At 39.2% G+C, this 25,048-nt stretch overlaps 1 protein-coding gene across 1 annotated transcript in view; it reads left to right on the forward strand.

Moving 5' to 3' along the window:
- Nucleotides 1–24,019, forward strand: part of maoa (monoamine oxidase a) — a 30,970-nt gene extending 6,951 nt beyond the window's left edge. Inside the window, exons 2-15 of the mRNA XM_088315268.1 lie at nucleotides 3,692–3,786; nucleotides 4,093–4,230; nucleotides 12,841–12,945; nucleotides 13,030–13,121; nucleotides 14,997–15,138; nucleotides 15,356–15,505; nucleotides 16,720–16,879; nucleotides 16,975–17,071; nucleotides 18,481–18,534; nucleotides 18,612–18,669; nucleotides 19,745–19,842; nucleotides 19,915–20,026; nucleotides 21,920–21,982; nucleotides 22,077–24,019. Of these exons, the coding sequence (XP_088171394.1) occupies nucleotides 3,692–3,786; nucleotides 4,093–4,230; nucleotides 12,841–12,945; nucleotides 13,030–13,121; nucleotides 14,997–15,138; nucleotides 15,356–15,505; nucleotides 16,720–16,879; nucleotides 16,975–17,071; nucleotides 18,481–18,534; nucleotides 18,612–18,669; nucleotides 19,745–19,842; nucleotides 19,915–20,026; nucleotides 21,920–21,982; nucleotides 22,077–22,232 (1,520 nt within the window). The 3' untranslated portion in view covers nucleotides 22,233–24,019. The remainder of the gene's footprint in view (nucleotides 1–3,691; nucleotides 3,787–4,092; nucleotides 4,231–12,840; nucleotides 12,946–13,029; nucleotides 13,122–14,996; nucleotides 15,139–15,355; nucleotides 15,506–16,719; nucleotides 16,880–16,974; nucleotides 17,072–18,480; nucleotides 18,535–18,611; nucleotides 18,670–19,744; nucleotides 19,843–19,914; nucleotides 20,027–21,919; nucleotides 21,983–22,076) is intronic.
- Nucleotides 24,020–25,048: the final 1,029 nt, after the last annotated feature.

Here is a 25,048-nt window from a genome sequence, read left to right on the forward strand (position 1 = left end):
ATTGTAATTATGTTGGCACCACACCTTTGTGGCGGAATTATGTTTTCATAGTGAACGCTTATAAAACTGCACATCAAACTATTTAGACCTGAAATTGGAAATAATTATTTCATATTAATGAATGCTTCATCTACCTTTACTTTAGTATCACATAATGCAAAATAGATCTTATATTATTTGTCGTATTTAAGATTAATTGTTGAAAAATATATTTCAAACGGACCTCAAATCACAATAGCAATTTTGTGTGAAAAAAAAAAAAACGAAGGAAAAAAACATAATTCAATTATTTTTGCATAATCATTCAGGCCTTGTGTAGTAGCACTGTAAATGCTGCCACCCAGTCCTGGCCAGTACAAAACGTGATAAAATGCGTAGGTTGTGTCACGAAGTCCATCCAGTTTAAAAACGGTGCTAAAAAAAAAGGGATAAAAGCGTCTGGAAAATCTGAATTGTCTCCTAATAGCCAGCAGAAATGGCATCATTTGTGCAGATGAAAGCTTTTACGATTCCATCTTTTTTTTCTTGGTGCACATGTTTTGTGCCATTTGGGGCAAAGATAGCTTAGCTTCATAGATGTGCAGTGATTTTTTTTTTTCTTTTTTTTTTAATGTAAGAAAAGAATAATGCGAGCTTTGTCGTCAACTCAAACAGGCTTTCTTATCAAAGGAAAAACGTAATGGAGAGCTACTTTTTCTTTGGCCGCCTTATTGCTGCGGGCATAAACAAGCGATGTACAGATGCTCTTTGTTTCCAAAGACAGACAATGACCTTTCCCAGCCTGGCCCAGGTAATAGCATCACTTTAATAGCGTTGTGGATTTGCAAGGGCCGCCTTGTTCACGGCTAATGCGTTCTCTAAAGCCTGGACAGGCTGTGCGTGTTTGTGTAAGAAGGGCCCACTAGTTGGTTTAATGCAACCCAAACTATGTTTAAAGTAGTCTAAGCCTTTCCGGACTCCGAGTGGCTTTGTAGGATTTGGAAGCAGCAGGAAGGCTGAAAGTGAAGTCAGGCTAAAGGCTAGGCCAGCGTTAAAAATAAACTTGTTTTATTTTGACACTTCATCCATCACACATTGAAATCCAGACCAAGGATTTATTTTTGAAGAATTCTTTCCTCACTTGCCAGTTTTACATGGAGCCATGTATTCCGATTACAATGTATCCGAATTACTAAACGGAATGAAAATGCTCCCTATAAACACCTCAATGGGAATAAAAAGGCTGAATTTCATTTGCATTCACGGGGGTGAAATATTCCTTTTGCCAGCCCAAATGAGCCTCATATCAACAGTTCAATCAGACTAGCCAAGCTGTGTCTGGTCTGCGCATAGCATGCGCTGTCTTGTTGCAAATGCTTAGTGACATTGTTTACGTTTTTATTAAGACGTTTGCTTTTTACAAACTATCACAACTACTGTCCTAAATAGACGCGTATCAAGGCCGCCAACGTACTTTCCTACTGGAAATCATGGAAATACGGCAACTACTAGCGGTTAGCGAATCTCCCTCACAGTTCTGAGGTTGAGGTTTGAATCTTGGTTTAGCCGCTGAGCCACATCATGACTGCGCTTTATAAAATGAATGGCTGAAATAGTGGAAATAAAATAAATGAAAAAAGTGCCCTCAAGATTCACAAGCCTCTGCTTCAATTCCCACAGAGGTTTCCAAATATGAAAATCCTTGGAATTTGGTAACCCTATGCATGCTTAAAAACAGATTCCCTCTATATTTTTTGCACATTTGACTGTGGGAGTTTTGTGTTTTAGGAACCCAACTCCTACTTCACATGAACCATCAAAATAACTGGCGGCGATAGGCCTCACCCCACATTCTGCACTACCACCCAGCCAGACATTCTGTGTGTGAGTGTACATGTGTGCAAGTGTGTGTGTGTGTGTGTGTCTGTGCATTCATGTGTGTTTTCCCATGCTCGAGTTCCTGCCGACTGAGGTCAGAGTGAGAGAGACTGCTACAGAGTGTGAAACCAGCCCCCCTTTTCTCCCATCACATGATCACCTGCTGTCAGACTTGTGGTGTGTTGCTCATGTTTATCACTACGGTTACCTCAGGTCAACATATTTGAAGTTGGAATATGTGTCGGTTAATCCGGCGCCTCTTAATCCTATTGTTATGAGAGGAACGAAAGAGATTGAGATGAATGGTCAAAACAAAAAAGGACTTGGAAGGACAAAAGCACAGGAAAGGAGCTGATTGGTAGGACACAAGAGGTAAAGGGCGAGAAGGACAAGACGCTAGGAGCTTAGTAAGTAGAAACCTGAGTCTGAATCATAAGGAAATGACAAGTTCATATACTTAAAAAAAAAAAAACTAGAATCGATCCATCTCGCTACTCAAGATTGAGACATCAACAAAGGCTGTTTGTCCATCCACAGATTAATAAGAAACCATGTCCTCATTGATATAGAACAATCAATCTGTACATTTTAAAATCCTGGTTTAAAAGCAAAATAATGAAAATAAAACAAATAAATTAAAAAAAAACAGAAAAGAACCCTGAGGAGAACTTTAGAGTGCCATAATTGTTAATTTGTCCTCATTCGTAGGCCGGTTAGACAATAGGAATGTAACATTTTTTATTTTATTCTGGTCCACAGGAAGACACCAACAGCAAAAATATGTATTTATAATTAAAAAGACTCCTATTTTTTTCCCAACATGCTATCAGGCCACTATCTCGTTCACGGAGGATTATTTAAGATGAGTTAAAGAAAAAAATAGTTTCAAGTGAAAAAATTAAATCAAAGAAATGTCCAATAACATCGTCATGGTGATAGTAAGGACCCAAATGCACAGAACGGTTAAACCGCTTTCATTTGAGTATGACTGGAATGAATCCTTAACTAGCAGTGGCACCCAAGAGTTCAGGATTGGACTTCCTTAACACCAATTGAGTGAGGCGCAGGAAATGAATTACTGGCTCGGAGCATGCAGATGGGCTGGAGGAGACACGAAATGCAGATGGGTAAATAATCATGCAGAGGCGCTCACTGAATGGCCAGAGGGAGATAAGAATGTCTGCAAGACAAAACAAACAAGTGCAAAATCCACACCAGGTGCAAAGCCAGTAAAACAAGAAATAGACAGCAGGCAGGGGCAGAGGTCATGCAGACAGGCCATGTCAGAAGATCAGGCTGGAGACTACTGCAAAAAACATAGGCGACAATCTGGCAAAGGGGACAAACGCAGGTTATAAGGGTGGACAATGAGGTGAGTTAAGATGAGGCACAAGAAACTGCCTACAGGAACTGGATCTTCAAAATAAAAGTTTGGACAGGAAATGAGCAGAACATGACAAGCACATTTGTGTTTGTGTTTGTTTGACAAGATGCTTGCAGACTACAGAACGGTTTTCCTGAAATGGCAATTTGACCGTCCCATTTTTTTATTCTGCAGTCGGATGGACAATTCCTCTGTCGGTCAAAATGGGAAAAAAAAAACATTAAGTGAAAAACCAGTAGATCACTCCTAGTTCAGGGAGGAGGATTTAAGACCTTGCCTTTAAGCACTTTACATTAAAACGTAATATTTCCGTTGTCAAGATCTGTGTTAAAATCCAGATAACCTCTCCTCCATGCTATGCACGCGGCAGAGGTACTGATTAATCAGGAAACAAATAATAAAAAAAACAAATGTGTTGTAGCTGATTAGGTCCTCTCTTTCCTTTTTCAGGGTTGAGTGCAGCCAAGTTGTTGCTGGAGAGTGGACTGAGTCCTGTGGTCTTGGAAGCCCGCGACAGAGTTGGCGGTCGAACGTTCACTGTGCGGGTAAGAATCTGTCGTCCTGAGATGATATTAGCGTCACGACTTTGTTGCTTCCATTAAAGTCCATAAAGTTGTTTAGGTAAGTTTCAGGAATCAATTTAGAATTTTTGTTTTGTCACATTTGCTTCCATTTTTCAGGATAGCATTTGTTTGTACTGTGCTCGTTACTTGTATTACAATTGTAAACAACCTGTGCAAACCTTGCATATGCAAGTGTTTAGACTCTGGGATGGCACCAAAAAAAGATGCCTCCATATTACGACAATCAATTCAGTGTCTTAATTGCATTTATGTTGTGTTTCATTTTAGAATAAGGAGACCAAATGGGTGGACCTGGGTGGAGCTTATGTCGGTCCGACACAGAATCGCATCCTCCGATTGGCTAAGCAATACGGTGTCAAGACGTACAAAATCAACGAGCAGGAGAAGCTGTTGCAATATGTCAATGTAAGTACTGAAACATTCTCAGAACTTGGTGGTTTTTTTTGGGTGGGGGGATGATATATTGGTCGTGGTTCATGCAACTTGATGGACGAATTGATGGATAAATGTGATCCAGCGTTTGCTTCAATTAAAATTCTTGGGTCACTGTTGAGCATTTTTAGTCAAATTCAGAGCCTGGCCCATAATCATCTCGGCATCAAATTGTCTTTGCATTCGCTTCTCCTCACGAGGGTTGCAGGGGTGCTCTATCTGTCTTCAGGCAATAGGCAGGGTACACTCTGTCAGCCAATCGCAGGCCACAAAAAGACAGGGACTACCATCCACACTCACATTCACACCTGGGGCCAATTTTGAATGTTCAATCAACCTACCATGCATGTCTTTGGAATGTGGGAGGAAACCGGAGTACCCGAAGAAAACCCACGCAGACACGGGGAGAACATGCAAACTCCACACAGGAAGGCGATCCCACGACCTCTGCACTGAGGCCATCGTGCTCACCAGTCGACCATCGTGCTGTTTACATTTTCCTTATATTATCTCCTTAGTGTGTATATAGGTTCTAATAACCAGTTTGGAGTGACAAAACATCCCACCCCATCCGTTATCCGGGGACAAACTCAGAGCAGACCTGCTGATCCTCCGTATTGCATTGAGAGGAGATGTTCCATTCACATTCCACCGGGAGGAGGCCCGGGGAATGGCTGGAGAGACTGTGTTACCCCCAGAAAAGCTGGACGAAGTGGCTGGGGAGGGAGAAGTCTGGGAATCCCTGCTCATGCTGCTGCCCTGCGATCCGACCCTAGATAAGCAGAAAAAATGGATTGATCTACACAATATGAACAATATTTTTATGGGTATGTGGCCATACCACCTTCCAGAAGTAACAGCTTCCACTCATCTTGGAAGGCTTTCTAAAAGCACAAGCACTGAACAAGCATACCTTCCGCATGTAAACGTGAATAATAGTGATGCTCATTTTTGCCTGGGGGCTAGCATGCAGTCGTTTTTTTTGGGGGGGGGGTGTCTGAAAGGATTGCTGAAAGCACTCAAAGAAGACAGATGCAATCTTTCTCCATATCTTGTTCGCATTGGACGCTTCGCCGTCTTTAGCGCCGTTTTATTCCTCCACATGATTCAATTTCATGCTGCCGCCATGTTTCTAACCCAGCTCGAAATCACATGACTGACTGCAGCATGTGCGTCTTCTCTGGTTTTAGGCTATGTTGTTCAGGTCAATGAATCATAATGTCAGAGATATGTTGGAGGATCTGGCCATGTCAACCACCAATCAAAAAATTGACTATTTGTATCAACATGTTATTGACATGACCCACTGTGCGAGTGCATTTGGAGCTCCCTGACTGGTTTCCATGACAGTGGGCTCCATCAAAAGCTCAGCGCTATGTCACACAGTATGTTGTTGTGCATGTGTGCAAGAATACAAGGAATAGCGATGTTCTGCGTACATCGTAGAAAAAGAGTAAGTGTAGTTTTATTTGTTGTTTATTTAGCGCTGCTAGTTCTTGGCTTTTATTAGTGTTGGTGTTTTTGTTGCACTTTTTATTTAATTTCATATTCGAGTATACAACTTTAATATGCATCTGAAAGTAGCTTTTAAATAATATTTGTACTCATTTTTAAGTGTTAAAATGTTCACAACCAATACAACAGAAACTATCTTTATTTATATAGCACAGCTGGAGCTGTAGCAAAGCGATTTCCATATGGTATAATATAAATTAGCAGGAAATTAAAATTCTAACACATATACAGAAGATACAAATGACACATGTTTTCAGCTTTTTTAATATGATTTTTTTTTAGTTAAATATGTTTTGAATAATAAATTATTCAAAAAAGAAATACTATTTTTATTAATTTTCCATTCTCATATTTGTGGCAAAGGCTTGTCCTCTTTAGTGTTTATTAAATTAAATCATTGTAATAAATTGTAATAATTTAAATGTGTCATTACAAAATTGAAAATTACATGGCTATTGACTCTGATTCTGATATTGCAATTTGTATTTTTCACATTTCATTACAGCTCATAAACATAAGTAGGTTTTATCATATTGTAAAATTATTTGTTGTTTGTTGTTTTGGCGAGTGAACTTCAGCCTTCAGCCCCTCTGGAGGTTTATTGCAAAAGGCATGCCCTTTTCGCTTCATGGCTGTTCTTAAAGAGACAGTAGCATACTTTTAGAAGTGCTCGTAACCTGTAAGGCTGCCTTCGAGGTGCGGTGGAAAGTCAGTGGACTAATAGCGGCTCAGCACGAGTGCACAGCCATTGTTTAACCATGGGCCGCCATTGCTAGCGTGGCAACATTGCTAATCAGCTTTTCTTTGGCCAATTGTAATCCAAAAGGCCAGTGCTTGCTTTCCTTATCAGCGGGCTTCTGAGCCTTGCAGCCGTCACCACTGCAATCTTTCATGTCGCTCATTAGCCAACAGTCTTTTTATTACACATTTTATCACGTTATTATATTTTTACAGTAGGCTTTATGACTGAAACACGATCGAACAGCTTCATTGCACCATCGTTACAAAAATCTGATAATTACGTGCGAGGCTGCTCTTTAGTGCAATGTAATTTGTGCTGCTTAATTTCTTCCTTATACTGTAATTCCTACAAAGAGTGACCAACTCACCTGTACTTTATTTAAAATCAATTTTGCAATATTACTGGAACTCAAAACAAAAGAAAAGAAAAACAACCAAAAATGTACATAACTGCCCAGAACATGAATATGGACACATACAACTTTGTAATCATATGTCTGACTCTAATGAATGCTAATCGTCAATAAAGACGGCGTAGCCACGGAAATTAATATTGCGCAGGGAGTTGTTTAATACATGCGATAACACAAATCAGAACGTACTGAAATGCCAATTGATGATCAAGATTGAGTCCCCACATAACCTAATCACATATTTGGCACTGCACATGGTACTTATTAACATCCATACCAACTGTGGGCAATTGATTTTAATTCTTGTGGAAAACTTTGAGTTGAAATTTTCTGTGTGAAAAGCACTGCATTGTTATATTATATTTAAATATATTATATTATATTAAGGTAAGTTTGATTGGTTGAACGGCGCCGTAAAACCCGCACAGATACACACAATACTGTGGCTCAACCACGTGCCAGTCAACTTGAATGGCGGGTATTGCACAGAAAAGATCATCTTTAATGCTGCAAAGGAAACTTTGGTTGGTGATCAGCATAGATTAGGATCACGTCTGATTTAAAAAAAAAAATAAAAAAAAATAAAAATTGTGTATTATTGATGAATCGTTTTTCGGACTGAAAAGTGATAAATTTACTGTATTTAAAGCAAGTCTTTATTTGGCTTAAGTGGATGAAATATCCGCTGAATGATTGGGGCACCACTATATTAGTGGACGACTGTTCTTTTTCAATTTGTGTTCTGCCAACTACATTCGCTGGGGTTATTTGGTTTGTTGCTCATTTTATTAGTTACGCAATCAAATGCGAGCTGAATCATTATTGATTGACACTGTTGGGCAAGTTTGAAATTAGCAATGTCGTTATCCTTTTGTTTTGTGTAAAACAGCTCTTCTGAGCTATTCCAAATATTTTGGTTACCTTAACACCACCTACATGACGCAGGCGTTGGGTCACGGTGGTCTTTCCAACCGAGCGAAAGGCGATTGGCTGCTCTCTGATGTAGAAGCAGATGCTTATGTGCATCCTTTCCCCCTCCCCCTCACGCGCTCGCCTTCCCTGTGTGTTTGCTTCACCGCCGTTGCCGTGGAAACGCTTAGGAACTGTCGTTTGTGGCAGCAGACATTTCTGAACACTACCAAATCACGAGAGCATATTTGTGCAGTGTGAAGTTAGTATCCTGAGATGGCAAAACCACAACGGTATTAATTCTGTATGTTCGAATATGAATGAGTCTAACGTGAAACGCTAAGCGGTGTCATCATTTACTGGTTGGCAATTAATCCCTGGGTGTCTCGTCCACCTTGTTTAAATAAGTCCTGTGCCCCCAAATAGACAATTTATTTTTTTCCGATAAAAAAAAAAATAAATAGCGGTGTATTGTAATTTACCTTTGCTGATTTTAATTACCAGGATGTGTCACGGTAGACGTCTTGGATGCAACGCACACCTCCTCCATAACAGACATTACAATCTAGGAAGCTGACGTTTACGTTTACAGTGGCGATCGAAGACAAAGGTTGAGCTAAAATAAAAACAAAGTAGGGGGATGAGCGCTAAACCCTGTCATGAAAGGGATCTGTGTTTACATGAACTCAAGAATTGATCTTGATCTTATATTATTGGATTATATTACAAACTACATTTTTAACCGGTAACTTCCGCAGACAAGGCGTTAAAAAAATTAAATAAATCAAAGTCAACCTATCCCAGTTAGTTTATTGTTTGGATTAGCACTTGCCCTCCTGGTGGCTGAGTTATGGCTGGCACAACACACACACAAAATAACTTTTCTTTCAACAACAAAAGTTGCGCTATGTTTAATAAAAATAAAATAAATACAATTTTAAATGTGAACAGAATGACTCAAGTCAAGGTCAAGTCGAGCCTTTCCGAGGTTTTTGCCGGGCAAATTCCAAATCATAAATTCAGCATCTTGAGTGCAAGTCATATGACTCGAGTACCCCCATCTGTGCTTAACACACCTCAGACTGAACGATTATCTTATAGGATAATCAAACATGAATAGTCGGACGTCTGACATCCTTATGTGCGTACCTGACCTAACACAGTAAACTGCAGTAATATTAATCAAGCCTCTTTTTGGAGTATTGTTCACACCCGTATGCAAAAGGCACTATGGTATTATTAAAATGTTTTAAAGTATTCCACTCCTTGATTAATGCCTTACTCCAAATGGATATTTGTTACTCTCTGCAGCTGAGTAAACAAACTAGTTACGATTGCATATGAGGAAATGCCAAACATTTTATGCCTTTCACACTGTACAAACATTGCACACTGTGAACTGTGCCAAAGTGCATTGTAATGACAATATAAGCATTCCATCCTCTATTGTTGGATCATCTAGTGCAGGGGTCACTAACCTCTTAAAAGCTTGGGAGCTGGTTAACGTGAAGGGCTACCAGTCGGATACACACTTCTGAAATAAGAAATGTGTTTAAAAGACCTTCAATAATGTTTTTCTTTTTTTTTTTTTTTAGAATCTGACCTATTTACCTCTTTATGAAAAAATCTGGCTAAAAAAATCCATTGATTGGACTCAAGTTCTGATCGCATGTTATAATTAGCAATTAATAGTATTCATTTATAAATATCAATATGCAACATTTTATTTCTGTAAAGTGTTCACATTTTCAAATGATCACTTCTCCAACATTCCTGGGAAATCCCAATCGTCCCATCAGCGGTGAGCTATTTTTAGAAGAAGGCCGCGGTCTACTCATGTGGCCATTTGGGTGATCCGATGCCCGCCAGCACCACTTTGGTGACCCCTGATCTAGTGCCACTGACGTTTGAAGAGTACATACCTTCAAATTTGAACTTTTAAACTGTTCCTCCCTGGAACTTTTTGTTTGCTGAACATCGTCTGTTTAGCGAATGAAAGCTAAATGCTGCCCTCGCGGTGCTATTAATTTTAACACCGCCGAAAAACATGCTGTTGTTACCCGTGGAGGTGGGAGGTGTAAACATCAATGCCTGGCTGCCTCCTCACATTTAACAAAAGATTAATGAGTAAAATGTCCGAAATTTAATCGGGGTTCGTGTGCACATTCTTGCTCTTGTCCGCTTCAGGGTGGGTAAGTAGAGAATCGATCATTTTCAATTTTGCGGAGGTGATCACATGAGCTCATGTTTGATGTCAATGAACCCAAACTGTTGAGCAAAACACTTTTATACTTTCACAGGTTGAAGTGGACAGGAGTTGTAATGTACATTTGCATTTTGGTGGCGTTTGGTCGACGTTTCAGACAGCAGAATTGACAATTTGAGCAATATTACCTCACTTGCTTCCGTGCTGTGACGTAGATACTAAAACCAAAAGGGGCGTGCCAATTTGTTGTAAATCTCATCATACACACGCAATAAAAACTTAAATCCCTACAAAGTCTTTTCGGGGGGAGTCATTTTTACATGCAAACCTATTCTATAAGTGCCAATGTTAACGTCAGTAAAGTGTCCCTTTGACCATGAACAAACAGTGACTGTAATAACCTTTCCTTCAATTAACTTTCTCAGCGTAACCTTCTAATCTAAGTGTCGACAGGAGTGTTGTGAAATAGGTCAAAAGTCCAGCCATTGACATAACACAATAGTCATCAAAGTCACAAAGTATCATTATGTAAAGTAGAACATGTTTTGGAAGGCATGTGAATGTGTTTTGTCATTTATTATATATTATACCTACATTAAAACATGTATGGGTTAGCCCAGAACTTTAAGGCTAATTTTGGCATCACGTCTTTGAACAAAAATAGAGCGTTTGTTTTATCATTTTGTCATTGTTGATGTTTTCAAACACCAAACCCCAAAACAAAACAGGTATTTATTTATCCAACTGTACTGTCAACCGTCAACTTGTTATATATCTAATTTGTCCTATCATTTAGATTGCTGCGTTTGTTTGTCACAGACACTCTGGCATCTTAAAAACATAAATTTCAAATACGGACATCTAACATATATTGCTGAATGAATCATTTTATTTGGTTTGGACGCTATTTAATTTGTAGTATTACTGTAATTACAGTAATTCAGTTGGAAGGAACCCGGTTAAAAATCAATGCTAGTATTGAAGATTTGACTCGAGTATATGCGAGCTGACTTTGCTGTTATCCTAACTGGTCAGGAATAAATTTTACCATATATTATATATTTCACAATACGTTGTTGTTAAGGTTTTTCTATTCGAATACATGGACAACATAGGAAGTGCATCAGAAAGCAAACAGGCTCGCCAATCCTGACACCTAAATCAGAAATATCACAGTTCAACAGTACCATCTATTGGTAATATTAATGTAGTAAAATTGGAGGCGATTGTAGAGAGCCTGATCTGTCTCTCCTGTCACTGAATTTTGGAGTCATGAATAATGTTCTCTGACACAGTGTAATATGCATTCTTCTGTCCCATAATCTGGGTAATGCATTTAATATTATATTAGTTTACAAATGTAGTTTAAAAGACTTGAAACGGTCATTCAGAATAGGACTGATCAAGATCAAGAATTTCAAAGAAGAAAAGGAGTATACAGGATAGTAACTGAGATAATAAAACGACAATTCAATATTTATTGGGGTTATTCTTTTGTTAAACTGTATGGCCTAATATTTTATGTGTAAAAAAATGCTGATATTTTTCATAACAATGTCAGTCCACTATTTTAATGGCAAATATGCCACTCTTTTGGACTCATGAATTAACTACACTGATTAACTCACGATGAGAAATTAAAAATGCTCCCAGCATGTACCAAATACATTTAATATAAAAATGGTCATATATATATATGTATAAAAAAAATAATATATGTTGTGCATGATCCTCAATTGATTCGGCCTCAGAAAAAGAAAAGGAAAACGATTCACGTCTCTTTTAAAGATAAAGTCCAGCATGAAGTCATGACCCTAAAACCTGCAATATCAATTTTTGCATGATGTCTTTGTGTGTGTGTCCGTTTAAGTGTCCTTGCATGCATGCACGTGTGTCATCCAGACAATCAATGATAAAAACCTGTCTGTCGTGTTAAAGTGCACCTTTGTCCACAGGCATAGAGGGAACGGTAATCTAGCATTTGTCCAAAGGTGAATTTCATTCGAGTTCAAGTTTATTGGGCACACCCTTATGTACACTCGGCTTCGGGTCAATACACACCTTACTTAAACAGTTGCATGCTTTCTGGTGAGCAATCTCGGTTGTAAATGTTGTAAATCAAACATACACATTTTAAAGGGTGACAACATTTAAAAGTCTCTCAGTTGAAATAAAGATGAGTTTCCTATGCCGTATTAAATGACAGAATAATGAAGGCATTCCAATAGATGCTGACATTTTAGTAAAGTGTTATTTATTTGTGGGATAAGTACTTTGTGTTTATAGAATTTCAAACAATATATAAAACTTATCATTCCATATTTGTGATAATACGCTACTCTGACAATGACAAATGATACTGAGTGGTTTTTGACCCCATGGCAGCCACAATAAAGCAAAACTGCACTTTTCATTTTATAGTGGCCAGGCTAAGGCACACCTGTGCAATAATCATGCTGTCTAATCAGCATCTTGATAGGCCGCACCTGTGAGGTGGGACGGATTATCTTGACAAATGAGAAATGCTCACTAACAGATTTAGACAGAGATTTAGAGATTTGGCCTTTTTAGATTTTTGAGTCTTGCACACCAAGAATGGGAGCAAAAACAAAAGTGTTTCATAGATGTTTCTGTTCAGTTTATATATCTGTGGGTGTGTGTGTGTGTGTGTGTGTATGTGAGGCCTGACTCACGCTTGTAAAATGTTTGCAGCTTTCTGTTTGTAAAAATATCACTGGAACGTATCATGAAACGGTACGGGAATAAATCCAAAAGTAAACTCTCCATTGTGTCCTTTAGGGAAAGACGACCAGCTTCAAAAGTTCCTTCCCACCCACGTGGAACCCCATCGTTATGTTGGACTTCAACAATCTCTTCAGGACCTTGGACAAAATGGGCATGCAGGTAAACGCTGCACGCATTGTTGGTTCCTCTCCATGCTCTTTGACTCTATATTAAATTTTGACTGGATTGTCCTTTTGCGCTCAGATCCCCAGAGAAGCCCCCTGGAAAGCCCCCCATGCTGAAGAGTGGGACCAGATGAGCATGCAGCAGTTCATAGAGAAGACCTGCTGGACCAGGTAATACATCAATTGGTTACATTTGCTTTGAAATACCAAGTGTGAAGAAAACTTGGCCAACCATCTTTTGAGTAAGACTAACCCATAAACTTATTGTAAGCATACTTACGCAACCCATTCAGATTCATAATTAGACCCATAGCAACGCTCTTAACAAAGAAAATGCTCGGTTATCTCCGGCGAGTGACGTCGTTTCAAGGAAGCCGAGTTGACCGTCAGCCAATGTACTGCATAATTGATTGTCCCGTTTATTGCTCTATGTCGCATTTTTCGGTGAAATGCCTCAGTGCTGTGTGCCGATGTATTTTTCACATTCAGGCCAAAAGATAAGACCAGGGCCAGTTTCGGTCTCGCAAGTGTTCTTCATTACGAACATTTTGAAGATCTGTTTTCTCAACCGTTGTGCTTACGATAAAGGGTTTGTAAAAAGGGATTACAATCAATTTAGAAAACTGGTGTCTTAAAATGAACATGCCACGTCCTTTTGGAAAACTGCCAATTACAAGTCAGTCTTGGTGTGAATTCACTTGCATTTTATGATTTATTAAATATTTATGCTTACAAGTGCGGTCAAAATATGACCAAAAAAAATAAAGCTAGTTTGTCATTGTAGGACACCAACCCAATTTGATGTAGATCGTACATAGTTTGCTGCAGGGCTCAGCATCGAATTTCAAACATTGTGAGGTTAATAACCGCAGCCTCTTACGTTATTTCTTGCAATCTGGTTGGGTCTCGTCTCCAATACACGTGCGGTCCTTCGAGCGCAACATTTTTGGCATCCCGAGCATCTGGCTCATACCTGTATGGTCCAACATACAACATGCCCACAACTTCCTCTTTCTCCAACTCTTCAGACACCTGGATCACCTTTTGATAAATTTGAAACTTTGCTTTCTGAGTTAATTTCTTACTCTCATTTCACACTTTACGAGTGGAGCTCTGCCATAGTTGTCTTGAAATGACGACACACTTCTGGGTTTGTCGCTTGGCAGGATCTCACTTCCTGAAAATGATGCCTTTTTTGGAATATGCGACATAAAAATGATTGCATTTTCTTAAATTACATCACACTAGGTCTTTCAAGTCTAAATATAGCTCAATAGACTGTAGGCAGACTTGATTTACACTTTATTCAATGTTTAGGCAAGGTTAAAAATAGCATCGCTCCATCTACAGATTTCATTAAAATATGATAATAAGGTAAACACCTCGCACATAGTCGAACAACAAAACAGTCACATATCTTTCCCCACGTGACTTACAAATATTTAAAGACTAACTACTGTTCATCAAAGTGTACAACAATCACACATCTAATTGTAACATTTTTTACTGTCAAGTGATAAAGGAAAGCATCAGAACAATCATGCGCTTTTAACATATTCAACTATTTACAAGTGGAAAAGTTCATGTCTGTTCATATTAACATGTTAACCCTGTTAAGACATTGAACAAAATAACTATGGAAAAAAATAACGGTGGTTGATTTTGTTACCCCCCTGAGATCTGACTTTATTCATGACAACGATTGAATATGGTGATTTTAAAAAAACAGGACACTCCCTATCTGTATATTGTTCAATAGAAATAAGTTGTCCGGCATTTGGGGGAGTTGTATTCTTCTTGTATTTTATATTTTCTGTTTGGAAAATAAATACCCAATAAAAAAGTTGATTAAAAAAAATGATGCATCATATGGTGATGGTGGAATGTGAGTCCCTTCACTTTACGTCTATCTGAGTATAGTGGTCGTCTCGTCACGCCAACTCCTTCCTTCGGAATGAGTGTTTAAAAAAAAAAAAACACACAAAAAGACAAAAAGTCAAATGAGCACAGTTTAAATGTGAACTGGCCCTTGCCTTGTGTTTGAAGTGCCGCCCGTCGCTTCGCCACGTTGTTTGTCAACGTGAACGTGACCTCCGAACCCCACGAGGTGTCGGCCCTCTGGTTCCTCTGGTACATCAAACAGGCGGGAGGAACCATGAGGATCTTCTCCACCACCAATGGAGGACAGGTATGACGCTTGCTTTATGAATAATGAGCAATGGGCCTTATATATGCAAACATCCCATCTATTCCATCTCATATTATTTTATTTCTGGTCAAATTTGAGTATGTATAGTGTATATATTATGTGTGTATATACACAAGACAATTTTTATTCTCAGAACATTCCAACTTTAGTCACAGAAGAATGCCACTAAAAAAATTGCTCTCTCCATCGCCTGCAGGAGAGGAAGTTTCTGGGCGGGTCAGGTCAGATCAGCGAGTGCATGGCCAGAGAACTGGCCGATCGGGTCAAGCTGCAATCTCCGGTCTACAGAATTGACCAGAGTGGCGACATGGTGCTGGTGGAGACGGTGGATAAACAAACTTACATGGTAACAGACCGCTTCCCCATGACGTCTTGTGTATTTCCAGGTGGCAAAAGACTCAGCCTTTTTGGAAGGCAACCACATGTAAACAAATTCGATCAAAGCGGAGCAACTGAGAACAGTGTTTCATTTTGTGAAGTGTCAGTGGAAAAAATGTTACATGAATTAAATTGCTCCAAACTTAGACAGATGGCTTGGCGTAATTTACAATTTGACAGGTAAGATGCCTCAGAAATAGACATGGTGGGATTTCAAACATAGTTAACATATTCATTGATGGACTGGCTAATCACTGCGCGTTTGATGGTGAAATCAAGAGTGTGCTGTAGACGGTCACGATAAAGCCGACGCTGTATTCCATCCATCCATCCATCCATCTTCTGTACCGCCTCTCCTCACTAGGGTCGCGGGGGGTGCTGGAGCCTATCCCAGCTATCTTCGGGCAGTAGGCGGGGGACACCCTGAACTGGTTGCCAGCCAATCGCAGGGCACACAGAGACGTACAACCATCCGCGCTCACACTCATACCTAGCGGCAATTTTAGGGTGTTCAATCGGCCTGCCATGCATGTTTTTGGAATGTGGGAGGAAACCGGAGTACCCGGAGGAAACCCACGCAGGCACGGGGAGAACATGCAAACTCCACACAGGATGGCCGGGATCGAACCCACGCCCGATGCTGTCTCTCACTGTGAGGCCATCGTGCTAACCAGTCGGCCATCGTGCCGCCCGACGCTGTATTCCTTACAATGGAAATTGCTACTTGTTAGCCTGGGCATGCAATTTAATTGTACTGTTCAATTTAACAGACACAGAACCAACAGACGCTGTGATTCAACAGACAGAACGCAGTCCCCTCAAAACGTCCCTTCAAAAGTGGCTGTTTAAGTCTGCAGGTCCAGAAGGCACCATCAGCAGACAGAGCCTTGTCACGTGCTTGAGTTGCACTGTTCTTAGGTCTTAGATAAACAGACTTAGAGTAGACTACAAGCTAAAACATGCATGTTAACAGGGGTGACATTCCATTCAAAGGTCGTCTGTCATCGTTTTCAGTTCAGGTCAGCGGTAGTCACTCCCTTTCGTCACCTGAAAGTTTCCAAACATTATAAAAATGTCGATATCTACACCATGTACTTGTGCAGCTCTGCCACAGAGAAATCAGAAGAAGTCTGTTGTTCCACGGTGTCATCATTTGGCTTTTTTATTTATTTTTTTAAATAGGCCAAGTACGTGATTTTGGCCACCCCTGCTGTTCTCAACCTAAAGATCCACTTTAACCCTGAGCTGCCCCCACTGAGGAACCAGCTAATCAGTCGTGTGCCCATGGGATCAGTCATCAAGTGCATGGTGTACTACAAGGAGAACTTCTGGAGGAAAATGGGTGACTAAAACAAGGGCTGGAGAACTTGTCATTTGCTTTGTATGTGTTTTTTTTTTGTTTTTTTTCATCAATTTTGGGAGTGTTGTCTCCTTCAGGTTTCTGTGGCAGCATGATGATCGAGGACGAGGGAGCACCCATTGGCTTGACACTGGATGACACGAAACCTGATGGCAGCATGCCGGCCCTTATGGGGTGAATACACTGATCAACCGCAAGTTTTAATCGGAGATGCCTTCATATGTTCTGAAATGTATTTTTGAAGCAGATTTAAAAAAAAAAAAAAAATAAAAAAAAAAAATATATATATATATATATATATATATATATATACGTACGTACGTATGGCTGTATATAAGTGATTAATTTTTTAACTAATTAATCACAAAAAATTCCATGATTAATTGCTATTAATCACATTTTTCAACTACTATTTTTTGTGACGCTTGTAAGAGATATTTACTTGAATTATATCTTGGAATTGATGCAAAATCACCAAATATGAAGTATATTTAATTCAAAGACTGATCTAATAGCGTTTTCTGATTCTTAAATGCTCTAAATCAGGGGTGGGCAAACTTTTTGATTGGCGGGCCACAATGGGTTCTAAAATTTGACATAGGGGCCAGACCAGGAGCAGATGGATGGAGTGTTTTGGTAACCTCACTTCATCAGGGAAAAAAAATACATTTAATTTTAAATGAAAGTGAACAAAAGCATTACAACAATATATGTCTTTGAAAAACCAAAGTATTTAGAAAATAAAACATTACCAAAGTTTTTTTCATTAAATTTCTTTCGAGTTCAGCAGGCCGGATTAAAACATATAACGGGCTACATGTGGCCCCCGGGCCGTAGTTTGACCACGCCTGCTCTAAATGGAGACATCTTTACAGGCATTTTTCTTCGAAACATTTCTCAAAACTGCTCACAAGCACACTCCAGCAGTGTTAGTTTGCAAGGCCCAGTGGTAACTTCAACGCGGTGTTTTGTTCTGAGACGTGCTAAAGATCTACAGTTAATATGGCACAATATTGGCTAAGTATGCACATTTTTTTTAAGTAAATCAAACTGAGTTAACTGAGTTAAAATATTTTGGATTAATCACCTGAGTTAACGCTTTAATTTTGACAGCCCTAATATATATATATATATATAAAAAAAAATATATATATATATATATATATAAATATAAATATATATATATATATAAATATATATATATATATATATATATATATATTTTTTATTTTTTTTATTTTTTTTTTTTTTTTCTAGCGCATCGGTTCTTTTGAATTATTTCCATTTTTTTTAAGTTTGCTCTCTAAACTCTTGTGCAGTACAAATTTTATGATTATATTATTTTACCATGTAGATCAGTTGAGAACCATTTCTGATCCACCCGAGAGACAACACAAGATGAAGTGACAACATATTCTCGCTCTGCTGTCCAGACCAGTTCATTCCATTAGCTCTAACTGGCTCCATTCATGACCTTAAAAGCTCACTTTGGGACTGTCATAAACCCATGAGTGCCTCCACTTGCATGTACAATTGAATATTAAAGGTCATTTTAAAATAATATATTCTGTTCCTTCCGGCAGATTCATCCTGGCTCGCAAATGCAGAAGGTTGTGCGGGCTCACCAAAGAAGAGAGGTATTGAAGTCATATGGACAAAAGATCAGCACAATCTTCACTTCACTTCCATGCCCAAACTTTTCTCTCGTATTTAGGTTCAAAAGGATCTGTGAGAGCTTCTCCAGAGTGCTGGGCACTGAGGAAGCTTTGCATGTGAGTTTGGAATCCTAAACACAAACACAAGGAAGAGAGCCATCATTAAAAAAAACTCAAATTTCCTTGCCTAAAGAACACCACAAGAGTCAATGTTTTGGCCGTTATGATCTTTTCAATTGTTTATAGTTAAGAGACTGTTGCATGCCATTCCCCTTTAAGTCCCAGTTTGGTGGTGCACTGTCCCTTTAAGAGAGTTTCAAAAGTCAGCGCGAGAACAAGCACTTCCTGCTCACACAAAGTCTGTTATACACGAAGCCAAGTAGCAGTTAGGTTGTGTCTGATGCTTAAGTTCATAAAACGGCATTCCCTGTAAGTGTTTTCCAAATATTTAACCATTGATTGATGCTAATTAGTAGAGTTTGTAAATCGCAAATTAGGATGTGAACTATTTGCATTGCCGAATGTGCCGCCATTTTATTTATTGTTGTGATGAATTTGTTACAGTTCCACACCTGCCATATAAAGAGAAGGTCTAAACCCATCCCGGCGTCAGTGACTGATTGTGTGGAGGTGTTTAACTAACTGGTTAGCAGAAAGGTTCTGTGAGGCCAGTACAGTCAAACTCCATTCTCTCACAGCTGACACAAAAAAAAAAGTTCAAGGACCCTGTTTGGTCTATTTAGAGCCCCTTCTCCTTCGCATGAAAAAAGTGCTAGAAAGTTCTCTCTCTCGTGCGAGAGGGGACATCGTCTCGCACGACGGTGCGTTCTGGATACATAGGAAATAGCAGTAGCGCAAAAAAAAAAAAAAATCACATTAACAGAAAATAAGAATAGAATAAAAAAAAAAAAAGCCTGAGCCAAAACATGGGTTACAACTGCATATGTCAAACGCCCAGAATTGCCACAGAGAGTTTACAAGTGGTGACACAATGACATCATTACATTCGAAGAAAAACAACCCACCTTTAAATGTTAAATTCAACACCCACTATTTTCCCAGTAAAAGCTTGCAATCTGGTAAATCACTTGAAACATACCCACCAACAGTCTGTTGAGAGTGAGAGTGAACATGCAATGTTGCACCTGCTATTTGGGATCTGAGTAAATCAGGCCATTAATGTGTGCACCAGGCGATCCACTACGAGGAGAAGAACTGGTGTGAAGAGGAGTACTCAGGAGGGTGCTACACGGCCTACTTCCCGCCAGGCATCCTCACCCAGTTTGGAAGGTAAGTACAGTTGATAAACGAGCTGTGTCCATGGTGAACAGCTGTTAAAGCCACTTCATGTCTTCCCTGCAGGGTTCTGAGAGAGCCGGTGGGCAGGTTGTACTTTGCAGGCACCGAGACCGCCACTGAGTGGAGTGGCTACATGGAGGGTGCTGTCCAGGCTGGAGAGAGGGCAGCCAGAGAGGTCAGCAGACACACAAATATATATCAAATTATGTTGGGAAGATGTCACAAGCCCCCCGCCCCCGGTACATGGTTGAAGTTCTGTCGGAGCCGGGAGTTTAAGCTCCTTCTGACGAGACACTCTGCAAGACATTCCCAGAAGTCCAATGACACGACCACAAAGTGGATCGTCGAATTGCAGCAGATGGTGTCCTGGTGCTAAGTGAACATATGAACACCTCATACAATACAATACGTTGCTATGCTAGAAAAGCCATATAGCCCCATACTACGCAACGATGTGATGCATTATCTAGTACAGGCGTGGGCAAACTACGGCCCGGGGGCCAAATGTTTTACTCCGGCCCGCTGAACTTGAAAAAAATTAAATGCATAAACCTTGTTAATGTTTTATTTTCTAAATAATGTGGTTTTTCAAAGACATATATATTGTTGTAATGCTTTTATTCACTTTCATTTAAAATTAAATGTATTTTTTATTTCTGCAATGAGGTGAGGTTACCAAAACACTCCATCCATCTGCTCCTGGTCTGGCCCCTCTGTCAAACTTTAGAACCCATTCTGGCCTGCCAATCAAAAAGTTTGCCCACCCCTGATCAATTAGTACAGCCCTCAACATATTTCTATATATGGGATATCAGATGTCAATATTAATACCTAATTTTAAAAGGTATTTTTTTAAAGTAACTTTATGACTTAGACAGACTTAACTAGGACCCATATTGTTTTGTTCAACAATGTCTTTCTCAATGCACAAGCTATTCCTCCTGAATCTCAACAGGACTAAAAATATAATGTATGGCTTGACACAATTTCCTTTCTTCTGTCTGAGCACCTCGTGCCATGCTAACGTCATTAGCATCATGCGATATCCTCTTTGGCTCTTCCATGTAACAAGGTTGGCTGCCACTCCTTCACTATCACCAGGGATCAGCTTGGCTTTCTTTGCCTGATTGGAAGACTTCCGCCCAACCTTAATTCACTTTGATGCTGGAATATTGGAACCTGAAAGTCTCTCGTGAATGCATCCATGTCTCATGTGTCCCTCACACATCTTGTATAAGATCCCTTTCAAACGCATACTTGGAGTACTTAAGAGGGCTTTGTTGAAATATGATTCCCTTGCGCCACAATTCTCTTTTGAAATTATCCTTTTCCCTCTTTAGTCATCTATACAAAATTCATACGCTTTTTGATGTTACAATATTTGTAACATTCCCTTCTTATTTTCCTGACACTGCTGGAAGAGAGTGTCTCGAGTGAATCTTCCACAAACACTGTTTGCATTTTGAATGAACACTTGTTTGCAGATTTATCACAACAATACAAATGTGACATCAATATTTTATTGTCGAAGGGAACAAAAGTGTCTAGTCGCATTGGAAATACCACTGTCTGGCTGTAGTGGCACATTTGAATGATAAATTGTCTTGCGGTTGGTAGCTTGCCAACATTTACTGTAGCAGAATGCCACAATTCCGAATTTGACCAACATTTGTGGGGAAAATGGAAGGAAATATCTGACGTTATGTTTACACTTATGTTCCTCTGACCTTGTTTTCTTCTTGGTAAGGGGACGTAACAGAAAATTATTGAAAAGCACTGCCTTAAATTATGTCTAATTACGTTAACGTTGAATTCCATTCTACTACGTTCTTACACTACATTACCTTATCTTAATGTTTTTTTAAATGCAAATTGCCCTACCAACAACAAAGCAGGAACAGTGGTGTAGACAGACGGCTAACCAGAATTTTTGATACATAATCATTTGCGCTCCTGAAATAAATCAGAAAGTGCTTTTAAGTGAAAAAAAAACAAGCATAAGATGTTGATTTTTTTTAAATAACTCATTGCCCCATATGCACAATGACCACTATTTACTGTGATCTAGATTTTGTGCACGATGGGCAAAATCCACCGCAGCCAGATCTGGCAGACGGAACCGGAGTCGGAGGTGAGGAGAGTCTTCCGGAATGTTACTACACATCCCAAAATGCATACTGAAATTGATACTATTGGTATGTCATCCCTCACCTCCATCCAAACAGGACGTGCCAGTGTTCCCCTTCGTCACCACTTTCTGGGAAAGGAACTTGCCTTCAGTAGGCGGCTTGGTCAAGTTTGTGGGCGTGTCGACATTTCTTTCTGTTGCCACAGTGGCTGGCATGGTCGCCTACAAGAAGGGCCTCATCCCTCGGTGTTAGAAACCAGCGATGCCGTCTCATCACCGCACTTGTGTACTTACTTGTTGAGCGTGACTTTCCACATGCAAAGGAGTGGGAGACTGTTAATTCTTAGCTACAGTTTTTAAAACCATTCATACGATAACCTGAATCTCTAAGCTACATGGATACCTCTTATCATGACATCCATCCCTCTACGCACACCATACTTTGTCATTAATCGTCCATGCCTTTGCCAATTATGTGACGTTTTTTTGTTTTTTTTTAACTGATCCTGCTCAAATGTGCGTATCTGAGCTTTTGGAGCACTGTGTGTTTTTTTTGTGCGTTGAGTTTGTGCACATGTGTGCGTGTGTGTGCATGTTTATGAAGTGTAATTACAGCTGGTGATTTTAGGTGCTGATTTACTGTAATGATGCAGTAACTGGGCCATTGCAGATGCTCACAGTGGAGGTTAAAGCATCGGTCTGTTTTTTATTAACATGTACTAATGAAAATAATGCACTTTGATCCATCCATTTTTAATTGAGATTATCTTTACGGCGCCGAATGAACTATCACGGTTGATTTTGGGTTAACTCGGGTTTGCTCGCCAGCTAATTGTTGGGCACATATAGAGGAGAGATCATTCTGAACACCAGATTCAAACACACTTTTCAGTTAACCACTATCCCACTCTGTTGCCCAGCAACAGAAGTTTTAAAAAAAAAAAGGGGGAAAAAAATTGTTTTACTTACCACTCCCCCCAAAGGTAGACTAGCCAATCAAAGTGCAGGATTAGCAAGCAAAAAAAAAATACAGTATCATACATGGATCATCTGCATGGACTATAAAATTATGTGAATATATATTTCTTACAGGGATTTGTTAACATAAGATAACTATACTGCATATTTGTGGTTAAATGCAGCGAGGGCTCCATGGCTGCTAGTTAAAGTTGGGTTTTAGTCGGTGTAATGCAAGCATTTGAATGTATTTCCTTAAAACTAATTGCGCAATTTTTTTACTCATTACTTATTTTCCTGTATGAGTGGTCTAGTTTTAATGTCTCCATAAAGGCGCTTTTTATTGTCTCACTTTAATGGTATAACATTAATAGAATCAGACACCTTTTAGTCACAAATGGAGCCATGTATCAATATGAAGGTTTTTTTTTTTTCGTAATTGTCATTAATCCAAATTAGGAATAAATGATTGGTTGTTGCCATTGGATGAACACTAATTGTCAAAAAAAAAAGAAAAAAAAAACTATTTGTTGTATTGTACTATATGTGTGTGTGTGTGTATTTGCCCTGACTGGGGTGAATTCATATTTTTCTTGTCCTAAAAGTACGATGTATGTTTGTGTCTCCAGTGAAGTTGTTTATTGTGCCTTTAAGGGAAAATTGTGGTGTTTTACTAATATTATTTTTGCATTCTCTTAAGTGCCTGTGTGACTGAAAATTCCGCACACCCCTTTCTGCCCTCTTTCCATTTGTCTACATTGGAGCTCAGTGGTCTGAGGAGTCAAATGAAAAGCCCTCAGTGTTTACGGACTGCTTTAATAATGCAACCCTCCCCAAAAGGGGCTGTTGACGATTATCAACTAAGAAAGATTTAGTCATTTTGGGTATCTGATAGCCCCTTTCACACAGGTTACGAATGAATTGATCGCACATCGCCATTGCGTGAAACGTTTCAAAAACTCAATGTAAAACCTGGTTTTGCGATGCCAATGTTAGTACCTGATGAAAACACCCTTTTAGATGTACGTGCATACGTACTGTATTTACTGAAAGGAAGAAAAGTGAAATAAATCTTTTACTGCTTCTCTGTGTTTGTCTGATACTCGCTTTAACATCATAAACATTCATGTATTTTTCATTGAAATAAAATTTAATACATTTAAATAACATGATCATGGGTGGGAAGGTGGCGGACTGGTTGTCCTCACTGTTCAGTAGTGAATGGTTCGATTCCAGCTCTGGCCTTCCTGTGTGGAGTTTGCATGTTCTCCCCCTGAGTGGGTTTTTCTCTGGATACTCTGGTTTCCTCCTGCATTCCAAAAACATGCATGGCAGGTTGATTGAACACTCTAAATTGTCCCTATGTGTGAGTGAGAGCATTGTTTGTCTTTGTGTGCCTTGCGATTGGCTGGCAACCTGTTCAGGGTGTCCCCCACCTACTGCCCAAAGATAGCTGGGATAGGCTCCAGCACCCCCCGCAACCCTTAGTGAGGAGAAGCGGCTTAGATAATGAATGGATTGATGAACTATATTTAAATTTGTACTGTATCAAATTATTATTTATAAAGCATGAAAATATACATTATTAAAGGAGAAGAAAAAGAAGACCCGGGGTGGCCTGTTCTTTACTAACAAGCTCAGTTTCTAAATTTTTTGATCAGGAAACTGAATTTTTTTTTTTTTTTAATCTATTCATTTTGGATAAATAAGGAAATAAGTGATGACTTGGAAAAAAACTACTTTTAATGAGCTGTATGGTTGTTTTTTAAGGTTTAATTCAAGGTAGAAGAATAAAACAATACATTAATTAATCAGGTTTTTTCTCTAATAACAAAAATCTATGGTATTTTGGGACTTGAGTCGGCACGCGTCATAGTTAAATGCTTTCCAATGAACATTTGTCATCAAAAACACTTCTAGGACATAAATACAAAAGATTTCAATCAAAACAGTAAGTAGCTGTATGTGTGTTTTGCACCAAATAAGTGAAGATCTATTATACTGCACAAAGTATTTTATGGCGCATTGTTTTGTAGTGCAAATGAACTGACTTACGAGATGGAGTTATAACTTTGACCACTAGAGGGCAGTTGATGGCCACACAAAATCATG

Source organism: Idiotropiscis lumnitzeri, chromosome 14 (assembly GCF_059441095.1).
Source record: "Idiotropiscis lumnitzeri isolate Australia: NSW breed Sydney's pygmy pipehorse chromosome 14, RoL_Ilum_1.0, whole genome shotgun sequence".
In the NCBI taxonomy this organism is placed as follows: Eukaryota; Metazoa; Chordata; class Actinopteri; order Syngnathiformes; family Syngnathidae; genus Idiotropiscis; species Idiotropiscis lumnitzeri.